The sequence below is a fragment of the Sinohyriopsis cumingii genome, chromosome 1 (genome assembly GCF_028554795.1).
Source record: "Sinohyriopsis cumingii isolate HCF-2022 chromosome 1, ASM2855479v2, whole genome shotgun sequence".
In the NCBI taxonomy this organism is placed as follows: domain Eukaryota; kingdom Metazoa; phylum Mollusca; class Bivalvia; order Unionida; family Unionidae; genus Sinohyriopsis; species Sinohyriopsis cumingii.
The window spans coordinates 81574860-81588034 of NC_142961.1; the positions used below are offsets into that span (position 1 = coordinate 81574860).

The 13175-nt window shown below is 34.9% G+C and overlaps 1 protein-coding gene across 2 annotated transcripts in view; it reads right to left on the reverse strand.

Moving 5' to 3' along the window:
- Positions 1-10172, reverse strand: part of LOC149807231 (WD repeat-containing protein 36-like) — a 75182-nt gene extending 65010 nt beyond the window's left edge. Inside the window, exons 1-3 of one of the 2 annotated variants that reach the window (XM_089963810.1) lie at positions 9937-10172; positions 3636-3663; positions 3090-3190 (exon numbers count right to left, since the gene is read on the reverse strand). In XM_089963810.1, the coding sequence (XP_089819936.1) occupies positions 3090-3190; positions 3636-3663; positions 9937-9954 (147 nt within the window). In that variant the 5' untranslated portion in view covers positions 9955-10172. Of the gene's footprint in view, positions 1-3089; positions 3191-3635; positions 3664-8458; positions 8756-9936 lie in introns of those variants that run through there. The other variant, XM_089963804.1, reaches the window with a different exon arrangement.
- Between the last annotated feature and the right edge of the window lie 3003 nt (positions 10173-13175).

Consider the following 13175-nt stretch of genomic DNA (forward strand, 5'->3'; position numbering starts at 1 on the left):
TGCAAGTCATGCGCTGAAGCAGCTCGGCAGCTGCGGTATCCAGGGGTAACATCGCTGGCGCTGGCATGCCAATATCAATGCTGCATAATAATTCTATGTCAGCATTTAGCTGCTTCAGCATGTGGCCACTATTCGTTGACTAGCAGCATTGCAGTACTGGCTAAAGAACTGATTAACTATGGTGAGTCATAGTTTTGTAGTAGTTGGAAATTTTGCTAGCCATCTAATCTGCCTGGCTATCTGCTAATGTGTATTGCTGGAAGTTCATGAATGGTATTGATAATTTGTTGTGTGCAGACAATCAGTGGTAGTTTACAGCAAGTGTGTTAAAAAGTATTTACTTTTAAGAATATATTGTCTTTCAATCACCCCCCAAATCAAATGTTTACTCCTTAATTTCCACTATTTAATTCTGATTTAAAATTCAAGCCATGTCAAGATGAATGTTAGACTGAATGTATATTTTGGAAATTTGTTTATGTTGGCAATGATTATTTCTACCGATTGATTGAATAACTGGCCCAATTATGAGTATGGCCAATTAACTGTACAGCTTTACAAGGTTTTCAAAAGCAATGGAGATCTTTGTAAATTGTCATATACTAAGATCTTGAGTTTCATATAAGATATTCAGTGTTTCCCATTACACTCATTTGTGCATCAAAACCACCAAATTTGTAACCTGAACCCCAATTCTAACAAAGTTTGCATTGTTTTTTCTCTCACTCAATCTGACACCAAGGGGACTAATGACTCTCAGTATATCACCATTTGGGGCAATATATTCAAAGGATTTCTTTGCATAATTTCATATACTATGATATTTTAGATCATTTGGTTTGTAAGCTTTCAACTTGCTATGCATGATAACCATTATGCAAAGTATTTGCCTGTTTCAAAAGGAAGCTTTGAAAAGGATCAGATGTGGTGATAAAGTAATGGGTTTCAACTGGATCAGATAGGATCATAATGTAATGGGTTTGAACTGGATTAGATAAGGTGATACATGTGATTAGTGTGAATTTGATCAGATAGGGTGATAATGTTATGGGTTTGAATTGGATCAGATGTGGTGATAATGTAATGGGTTTGAATTGGATCAGATGTGGTGATAATGTAATGGGTTTGAATTGGATCAGATGTGATAATGTAATGGGTTTCAATTGGATCAGATAGGGTGATAATGTAATGGGTTTCAATTGGATCAGATAGGGTGATAATGTAATATGTTTCAATTGGATCAGATAGAGTGATAATGTAATGGGTTTGCTGTGCTTGGAATAAGGATCTTATCTTGTTCTAAAGGAACAGCAAAACACAATTTTTACTGATCATGCCTGTTATTTCACTGACTAGTGCACTTTTATATTCTCCAAATACTCATTATGGAAGGTGTACACCACATCCTTTACTGGGTGTCATTTCAGAAAAATGCATTTATTTTTTCATGGTACTATCTCACTTTTTTCTCTCGATCATGTTTACAACTGTGCTCTTTTTGTCATCCAATTTCTTATATTTTGATGACAACTGTGCAACTTGCAAGAACTTTCACAATTTTACAATTATCACTGCATAAAATAGTGGATATATATTTATCATCGATGATCTAAAAAAGTTATTCTGTATAGTTCTAAATTATTCACGGAATTGGCCAACACAGACAGTTAGGACTGGTAGATTCGGGTATTCAATGAATGGGCTGACACAACCAGTAAATTTTGGCATATTCAGGTATTCCTTGAATTGGCCAACACAACCAGGTAGAACTGTCAAATTCTGGAACTAGCCTATCTATCTATCTATATCTGCATTAAAGTCACACATCAGACAAAAAAATCAACATTTATGATTAGGACACTAATCCATCTTCCTACATCACTTATGTGTTCAGTGTTGAAATCAGTGCACTGGGCTTGAGCTCCAGACTAGAACAGTGAGCAATGAGTTCCAGGCTAGAACAGTGAGCAATGAGTTCTAGGTTAGAACAGTGAGCAATGAGTTCCAGGCTAGAACAGTGAGCAATGAGTTCCAGGTTAGAACAGTGAGCAATGAGTTCCAGGCTAGAACAGTGAGCAATGAGTTCAAGGCTAGAACAGTGAGCAATAAGTTCTAGGTTAGAACAGTGAGCAATGAGTTCCAGGCTAGAACAGTGAGCAATGAGTTCAAGGCTAGAACAGTGAGCAATGAGTTCCAGGCTAGAACAGTGAGCAATGAGTTCTAGGTTAGAACAGTGAGCAATGAGTTCTAGGTTAGAACAGTGAGCAATGAGTTCCAGGCTAGAACAGTGAGCAATGAGTTCAAGGCTAGAACAGTGAGCAATGAGCTCCAGGCTAGAACAGTGAGCAATGAGTTCCAGGCTAGAACAGTGAGCAATGAGTTCTAGGTTAGAACAGTGAGCAATGAGTTCCAGGCTAGAACAGTGAGCAATGAGTTCCAGGCTAGAACAGTGAGCAATGAGTTCTAGGTTAGAACAGTGAGCAATGAGTTCCAGGCTAGAACAGTGAGCAATGAGTTCAAGGCTAGAACAGTGAGCAATGAGTTCCAGGCTAGAACAGTGAGCAATGAGTTCCAGTCTAGAACAGTGAGCAACGAGTTCCAGGCCTGAACAGTTTGCAATGAGTTCTAGGCCAGAACAGTGAGCAATGAGTTCCAGGCTAGAACAGTGAGCAATCTGATGTTTTGACACTTAGGACCATTATTTACATGATGCATGGAGAACACATTGCAATTTCTGATATGGCCATTTAAACAAACTTGTCAATTGCATGGTTATGGCAGTTACTAAATTAAAACAATAAATGTACTTATCACAAATCAATTGTACCCCCCCACACAATGACTTCCAGAAATTTTTACTGATCAAAGTGATAAGTGAGGGCTAGCATTTTAGTGATCTGTATGCAAATTTATTGATGTCAGATTGAGCACTACTTTCAAACCCTGGTTAAAATAATATCCATACAGACGACTGTCTTTGGGAAAATTTGAAATTTTCTTTTGTTTGAAGGCAATTTTAATCATTCATGTCAATTCGAGCCTGTTTGATCTGTTGACCAGTGTCATTAGATCCTTTGGCAATTAAGTACCTGTTTATTCTGTTTGAATGCCCTCACTACCTTTCCACAACCTGTGTACACAAAGCTTCCATCCACTACCAAGCATGAGATTTCTTCAGGATGAGAATCACCTGAAATAATTAAATTTAAATTTTGTGATTTTCTTCACTGAATCCTGTTAAAAGTATGTACTTTGCTAAAAAATTACTTCTTTATGATTTTTTATATACCAATACTTACAATTAATCTTTGTATATATTTAAAATACGGCATTGTTCAAAATATGAAAGAATTTGTGTGCTTGTAAAAAAGAAAAAAGATAAATTCTTTGTGCTTTTATAATCAAATAACTACAAAAAATTGCCCATAAAATCATGTCTATTAAACGATAAATTTCATATGACTTTTTTCCCTTTGTTACAATTTTATGGAATCTTGAGCTAAGTTTCTGAAGCAAATATAATACTCATTATATCACCAAAATATAATTTATACTCAAGAATACATACAGCATTTTGTAAATATTCAATCACACACTAATAACATTACAAATTTCATCATAAATCAAATACTTACTAACACTGACAATGCCAAGTCTTGAACACTGAAATTGAACACAAAAGTTATTCAACTGGGATTAAAGACTTAGACCGATATTATAATAAATAGTTGAGAAATGTGCTTATGCAATATACCTGAATTTATGTTTAATAACTTAAAGAAATATGCCTCCCCCAATTTCAATTCCTTTATTTTTGAATTGTTCAGAAAGCTTGTTTCAGTTACAAATATCAAAATGTTACTGAAGCTCAAAATATTTAAAGCTTGATAGGTAAATTTGCAATATGAAAGAGTTCATGCATATAATCCTATTCCCATTCTTAGAATAATATAGACTCCCCCAAAACAAGCTAAAATACAATGTACACATCACTGTGATTTCCCTATTCTGCATTATTAACCTGTAATCCATACTCTGAGAGACACAATATATGCTTTTAAGCAATGAAAACTATATGATACTATTCATTTCTTCTGAAAATATCTTAATTTGTAACAGACAATATCTCAACTGAAGCCTTCAAACAAGGGGTGTAGTCCATCCATCTAATGTAGTCTTTAGTTCTTAACCAGAGGATTCACAGAGGGTCTTCACAAGTTATGGCATAGGACCACTTACCAATAATTTGTTATTCGTTCTTCATTATGTGTTTTAAATTAGTTAATAAAAGCATTAATATCAATGCATGGTACATTTTATATATACAACTAAAAATGACAAATACCTTGCCCCAACTCTGGATGTGAAACATACCAAAGCATTCTCTTTCCTAAGAGGCCACTAATGAAGGCAGGAGCCACAGTGGCTCTATGGTATCACTTTACTCCATTTACCTTGCCACCGAATAACCTAACTAGGGGGTACAAACACAAAATGATTTAAGGGAAAAAGCAATGAGATACACAGTTGAAAATTGGCACAAATAAAAAAATAATGCTATGTAACTGTCCATACAGTCAAACCACCTCTGTTACAAGTGCAAAATTTTCACATTTTGTGATGTCTGAAGTTTAAGCACCAGGTACAGCTTAACAATGAACTTCATTTTGATGAGGTTATGTTAGTATCCGCTGTATACAAGGTTTTAAAATAAAATAATGCTTGGTGTTTGTGACATAACCTGGTCGCAGCGCTGCCTTAAAATCTGAAGACATAAAACACCAATTTTTGTGACGAATATCTAAAGAAATATCTTAAATACTGAAAATCTGAGCCCTGATTCATTTACCAGGTCCCAAATACATGTATAGAGAATATTTCAGCCTTATATTTATATAAAAACAAGTTACAAGCATCTGAAAAAATGCAATATCAATCCAATGAATTTGCAAATGAAAAAAAAAACAACTATGCTACCCCTCTCCCCACTTCAATCTGCCATAACTTCATAAGTAATTGGAATTTTTGTACTGATATTTTCATGAGGCCATCATTTGTATAGATAAATACTGTACAAAATTCTCTGGAAATTGGAGATGGCCAACCAGGGACTGCTGGGTGATATGGTATTGATTGACCCAAGAACCAACAAAAATAAATCAAAACAAACAAAAATACTGTGTAGAATTTATAAGAGTTACAATCATAAGGTAACTGATTCCATCTGTCAGCTGGTGCAGACACTCTATCTTCCTTTTCAATATGATATAGTCCTGCACCAAGCCTATGCTAAGACCAAAATGAATACAGATGACTGACCACCCAGGACTACTGACCTCCAGTAAAACAAAGTTGACTGACCTACATTTTCGGGGGGCAGTCATCCTAAGGAGTTTAGGAGGTCAGCCATCTTCTTCAAAATTAAAACAACTACATAGTTACCAGTATAAATAGTTCTTAAATTTTTTCAAATGGTTTCATTTCAAGTACTGGATTTACTATAAAACTTATTATTAATGGCTAAATTATATAGAGATTTCATCAAATTAATAGAATCTTGTACAAATCTGTAATTAAAAAAGTAGAAAATTCATCAATAGGTATAGCAGGCAGCTTGGTTGTACTTCACTGGCTTCATGTATTGGCTGTAATGGATAATGGCAATTAACCAGTGCATTACATGAATGTACAAAATAAGGAATAGTAATGAATAGAATAACATTAGAGATTAGGTTAATGGTACCCATTATATTACATATCAGAATAATGTTAAGTTAAATTAATCATATTAATAATATCTTTCTAGCAAAATTAAAGTTATTAAATATTTGAAAGCATCAGTGTCTCTTCTAAATAAACATATCCAAGGATATTTTAATTAACATAAAATCGCACAGATGATAGTTTACTACATCTTTCATTAATTCCTTCGCAGCGATGACTCCATTTGCAAATTCTAGCCATGCCCGATGGATAAGCTGATGCAACTGCCTGTATGTTTTGCTCTGTTGACTCATTATGATTCTATTTGACAAGAACTCACAAGTATGTTCAACATTAATGACTTCATCTTACAGCAGGTGCTCCATCTTGTAGATGTTGAGACTGGCACTGTTGGTGGCTAAATTCAATCTATAGTGACAGCACTCCACAACATTATTTGTGCAAAAGGACTGTTCATACAGACTCCAAGATTAAATGCTGAAGACTGAACTGTGGATCCACTGAGTGTTTATATAATCCATCAGATGGTGCAATGGTGCTTGAACATCTTTACTTTCCATCTGTTCAAAAAACTGGCTAGATCCAGTCAGAAGGTAGATAGGGTAGTGCCATCAGATCTCGAAGAATGTTATAAGTTTTCTTTTTCAGAATATAAGCAGGAATGAAACCAAATTCTCAAATCTTCCTAAAGACAGCATTCTGTCATTGGAACAATAGAACAGACATCCACGTAATTTAAGATCATCATATTACCAATTCTTTGCTGTCTTTAGTAATTTGCTCTGTCACTTCGAGGCAAATATGGTGTGTCATCTTTCATTAAGTTCAATGTCTCCAAATAATAAACGTTTGGGGATGGCATCATTGATGATTTTGAAAAACAAATCCTGAGGATGACAAGGCCAAGTGGTCTAAAGCACACACCATTCCAGATCACTGCCATCTCACCTCTGTTTGCATGGGTTTGTGTCCCAGGCTCGGCTAATGGGGGTATGTGAGAAAGACTGCCAGCAGCTTTTTGTGGGTCAGTGGTTCTTCTCTGGGTTTTCCAGGATTCTTCCTCCACTAGTTATACTGGCTGCCATGTATAGCCTATCTTGTGCTGAAAAATGGCGTAACCCCACAACAACAACATATTCTACATCCACGTCGTCAGCTTTTACCTCCATGCTGTGGCTTGATTGTTCAATAACAGATTCATTATAATTGACTGGTGCTTAAAATTCAACTAAAGGATCTTGATGATTAGGATTGTTTGGAGCTGAAGTTTCTATTGCAGATGGTTGAGCATCCAATGGTTGCTGAAAGGACACTGTCAAACCTGACAGCTGTAGAGTAAAATGTCCTCAATTCTGATCTTACAAATCTGACTGTTATGTCATCTACACTACATTCCAAGTAGAACCATACAAATTCTTCTTGCTTCTTCAATTTTCCATGCTTATGTTGAGAGATTCCAGTGTTCTATAACACTACATTCATCACACAACAGACCATGCTGGCATTCTCCAATTTTTCAATCACAGTTCAAACATAAATCAAAATTATTAGCCTTATCCATGGTCAAATTTTAAGATTTTGTTAAAACATGTTCAATTTTTTCCTTTTTATACCAAAATAACAATAACATAATACTTCACTAATTATGTTTTGTAGTATACTCACTTTTAAATTAAAGCCAATATTTGAAGCCAATGAAGTGAAACCAAGCTGCCTGCAAAATCTTGAGAACACCATTGTTTTGGTTTTTTAACCGAGCTACAAAAATCTATAAACAGCATAATACATCACATCAGATTTACGTATGTGAATAGAGTGAAAACATGATAACCAATTATCTGTTGATAATAAAACAAACATCTGCGGGATATGTCACAAAATTTGTGAAGATATGGCTTCATAGTTTTAATGAAAGTTGAACACCAATTAACCTCTCTTGTTATTCAGTTCAGTACTGCCGGAATGTAATGCACTGGTAAAATAGTTACCCGTTAAATCTGATACCTGGAGCCAATTAAGTGACATCATGTTGCCTGCTATACCTTTTCATGAATTCTCTACTGATGTGTTCACTACTTAGCCACTAATAATGACTATTATAGTAAAACCAATACTTTAAATGAAACCATCTTTCATTTTTTATTGTATATTTAAAATGATAGCTATTGAATATGTAATTATTCTGAAGGCAGTCAATCATCTAAGATCAATGTATCCAGCAGGCATGGGTGAAATGTGCGAATGGAGACATCACTGTGAAGGAGCTAATGAAAAAATGTAGTAAACTAATCTGGGCGTTCTGATGTAAATTAAGAAAAACCTTGGATATACTGGTTTAGAAGAGACACTGATGCTTTCAAATATGTAAGTACTTTTAATATTACTAGACAGATATAATTAATATAACTAACTTAACGTTTTTCTTGTATGTAATATAAGGTTTATATGATTGATAAATTCAATTAGACTACAACTATAATGTTGGAGATCTGTCCTTTTATGAGGGGAGGGTGACAGTAATTCAGGTCAGTCGTCATTTTCGGGTCTTAAGTCTCAGGAGGTCAATCATTCTGTTTTGGAGGGCATTGTCCCGTGTGCTCAGTCGCCTGGCTTCGCATCAAAATATACCAGATTGGTGGAATGTACTCTACAGGAATGAAAACTAGGCCAAGAACGATAACCTCAACTCTGCAAAACATATATTAATTCAACCGATTCTGTGTCTATGACTCACATTATATGTATGAAAAGCTTTCCCTACGCATGTGATTACGTAGTTCTCCTTATGTTTGTGTTGATACCGCACTGCAAGGGGAACGTGGTTACAGACGAACCCGAGGGCACGATATCCCGAGAAGATTTTACTTGGCGACGACATCACAAAAACAATTATTAGCAATGTCCTTTCATCCTTCTTATATTTTCCTGAACAGTTTGATGTTTTACTAAAGTAAGTAACTATTTGTTTTTAAAAAATGAGTGGTGCAGCCTGATCAATAGACCTATTTCTCAACATGTGCTTTTGCCCTGCCGGAAGTTGACATTACAATAACGTAAAATGATCTAACCTTTTTGCAACTAAGAATGAAATCAAGTTAATAATATTATTTTTATTTTCCCCTGAATTAAAGATAATTATGATAAATTCATCAGAACAAAATTGCAAATTCGAATAATGTTAATACTCTTTATGTCGTAAATATTTGTTTTGTTTTGTTGTTTTTAGCGGTCACGCTCATTGATTTGTTCCGGAACAGGCACGATAAAGATAGGCAATAACTAAAAATGGAAACGGTTTCACTCCAGGTGCATAAATCGAAAAATAATTATTTGTTGGATATTTAATTTTTTGACTGAATTGACACATTAATATTGATCTTTATGTAATGGTTTTGTACTATATTACATTGCTGCCGTTTTGTTGAATGAACTACAAAATCACTTTAAAGTTTAGAGAGCAATCCAATTGTATTTAATTTATTTACTAGGTCTAAATTTAGACTATTAATTATATCCTGCAAAGGTAAGAACTTGAAATGTAATATCTGCAAATGATACCGTCCTCCCCCTTCATGATGCCAACAGCTAATGTTTTGTATTACTGTTTTTTTTTTTGTATATCTCTCCTTGTCGTAATGTACTATCTGCAGGGACTCGTGAGGTTGCTTACAATTTACCACTACCTGTCATCCACGTACTGTATATGGAGAACTCGCCCGGGGAGAACTCGCCCCAACGTATCTGGAGAAGTCGCCCCAGAATGGTTGGAGTAGTCACCCCAAAACTTCTCATCCAGAAAACCTATTTAATATTTATCTTTGAAATAAATAAATTATTTAAAAGATAGAAATGTATACCTTAAAACTATACTGTTAGCAACAAAGATGTCGCCACATGGTGGTTACCACATTATTTGAATACAAGAATGATGTATCTTACTATCTGGTATTGACTCTCCTGTACAAGGAAGTAAACTCCATACCTATGCAACTCCAGATGGTTTTGGAAGAGATTATATGCTGCACCTGTATCCTAATTCTATTGTATTATGTTTGAGCCTAATTAAAATAGTTTAAAAGTAATTTTTTATATTAATCAATTTTGCCTTGCAGATTATATACAACAAATCCATATACATTTATCCATATCAGGGTTAAGATAAAATAAGTATTAAAAAATGAAATTAATAAGTAAAGATAGTTATTTTAATACCTCTGTCTGCACAAGCATTGGGGGGCCCCGAGTGGCCGAGTGGTCTAAAGCGCTCTTTGTTACGGATCACTGCCATCTCACCTCTGTCTGCGTTGGTTCGAGTCTCGGATTCGGCTAATGTGGATATGTGAGAAAGCTTGCCAGTAGCTTCTCGTGGGTCGGTGGTTCTTTCCGGGGTTTTCCTGGGTTCTTCCTCCACCATTAATACTGGCCGCCATGTATAGCCTATCGCGTGTTGAAAAATGGCGTTAAACCCTACAACAACAACAACAACAATCATTGATGGACTAAATAAATAGAACAGATAAGAAACTGAACGCAAGTGTGGAAGAAAAACGCATATTCATCCGATGCAGTTATGTTCAGAATCAAAATTGCATAATAAATTGATGTTGGAAACATTGAATGAAGAAGTGTAAACATGTCTTTAGTGTTATTTTATTTGGTAGATAATTTCTTACTTTTCGAAGACGGAGAAAAAAAAAGAAGAAAAAATTGAGGATTGTTCCAATACCCATGTCACAATAGTTTTACGATATAAATATCGGAGTTCAGCAATATAAAGTAAGGATTTCAAAACGAATACTTTTTGCTACCAATATTGAAACAGTTTTGCCGTATAACTGTCAGAGATGAACACTGATGGAAAACAACGGCAATATTTCCCATATTATTCAGTACCAAGTGTAGGATAGTCTAAGAGAACGAAAAAAATAAGTATTCGGATACGCGCCGAACATATGCAATCAAGGAAAAGGTATTCAACAATCTATTTGACAATCTGAACCCTCTACAAAAATGACTGTGACTACTTAATAGTACGTTTGATAAAATAATTAAATTTATTTGAACATCAATGGATTTAAATAAGTTGCGCAAGGCACTTGCATGGATTTTGTCAAAATGGGTTTTGAACAAAAATGTTTAAATCCGATCTAAAAAAACAATATTTACATGATATATAGGAAAAATTGAGTCATTTTAAATGATTATTTTCCAATATCTACACAATAATCTTGTATGTATTACTGCTTGTGATAAATTCGATATTTTTATATATATAAGTACTGATTGAAGTTAAGTCTATTTGAATTTCATAATGACATACAACAATTGATAATGACATATGACAGTTATTAATGAAAAAAACAAGGCATCTTAAAGTTGTTGTTTTTGTAGGGTTTAACGCCATTTTCCAGCACACAATAGGCTATACATGGCGGCCAGTATTAATGGTGGAGGAAGAACCCGGGTAAACCCTGGAAAGAACCACCGACCCACGAGAAGCTACTGGCAAGCTTTCTCACATAACCACATTGGCTGAATCCGAGACTCGAACCCACGCAGACAGAGGTGAGATTGCAATGATCCGTAACGGAGAGCGCTTTAGACCACTCGGCCACTCGGGGCCCTACATGTTTAAGTATTATTTGACTAATTTTTTCAGCATAATTTTATCTATTTTTAACTCTTGATAAGTCTGTTATACATAGCATTATGTAACACTCTTTTCTTTTCACCATTGATTATTATTATTATTATTATTATTATTATTATTATTATTATTAATAGTTGTTGTTGTTGTTGTTGTTGTTGTTGTTAACACTTTGTTATCATATTTTAATCTCCAGAACACTTTTCCAGATCTACGTATATATTTTTTATCATAATTAAAAATTCAACTTGATAAATAAAAAAAGTGGAAATCTCTTGTTCTTATTGTCACTGTTCATTTACAAAGGTTATCCATTTATCGGCTACTTAAATATTAATTCCTCACAATTTTATATTATGACCTTTCTTGTAATTTATGGGCTAATGGCCAGTCCCTGACTAGCACCACATTTACATATTAAAATTGGTACAATTTAGGATTTCAACCAATTTTTTTAAACTTTCGGTATATATCTAATATTCATATTATTTCACACTGGTGTTATTGTAAAATAAAATAAAACTGAGTTTGTATGATGTGGTATGTTTATGAGTAGGTGTTGTCAGCTGTGTTCTGGAAATAGGTCTATTTGTGTTGACGTTAGTGTTTTATCACTGTTCTGGAAATAGGTCTATTTGTGTTGACTTTAGTGTTTTATCACTGTTCTGGAATGTGGTCTATTTGTGTTGACTTTAGTGTTTTATCATTGTTCTGGAATGTGGTCTATTTGTGTTGACTTTAGTGTTTTATCACTGTTCTGGAATGTGGTCAGTTTGTGTTCACTTTGGTGTTGTTATCACTGTTCTGGAATGTGGTCAGTTTGTGTTCACTTTGGTGTTGTTATCACTGTTCTGGAATGTGGTCAGTTTGTACCAACTTACTTATGATTATGTGCCCCAGTGCTAGACATCACTATAAACTGCCACACTGCAAACATCATAGCTATATGACAACCATCTCTTCTGTCAGCCACCACTTAAGTTACTGACCAGCAAGTCAAGCTGCCTGGCCAGCTATTTGTAGTGGATGGACCTCAGCTTTATAGCCGCTGCTGAGGAGAGTTATCATGGCTTATCACCATCTTAGTGCCCATCACTGTCATCTGCTAGCCAGGCCAATAAGTCAGTACATTTGTAGACATTAAGTATGATGATCAATATCCATCCTTCAGTCTACTGCCACAGTCATCAAAGATTATTGAAATCTCAAACTGTCAGATAAAATCTGATACCCAAAAGATTCTAAGACCTTCCATTTAAATAGCAAGTTGCCATTGCCCTCCTCCTTCTTGTGTTGCACATACTTGTGTACAATATGGGCATTGTCACAGAATTAGGCAAAGAAATAACTTGGTTTTGTCTTAAAACTATTCGACTGTTTCTCTAGGGTGAATGTGTTTTTCCAGGTAAGCGACTGTATTAACATGTACCTAGCCAGAGATTACTTGTGACGAGGTAACATGACTAACATGATATACACGGGTATTCTACCCTGACTTGTATTACATGAGATAATGGTGCCTTATCTCGGCCTCAGGTGTGAAGTAGTGGAACTAAGCAGGTTACATATCAATAATCATGCCATCAGGATTCATAAATTACAACGCACGATGTCGTTGGATCATATCATCGAAGTCAAGTTTTTGATAATGAAGCACAAAAAAGGACATAAAGCAAAATAATATTATAGAAAAGAATTAATTATGAACCCAACACTTTATATTCGGCAGATATCACTAGTGGCAGATTTAGCGGGAGGAATTAGGGCACTGACGTCAGTAGGTTCAACCCCCATCTTGTCCTTG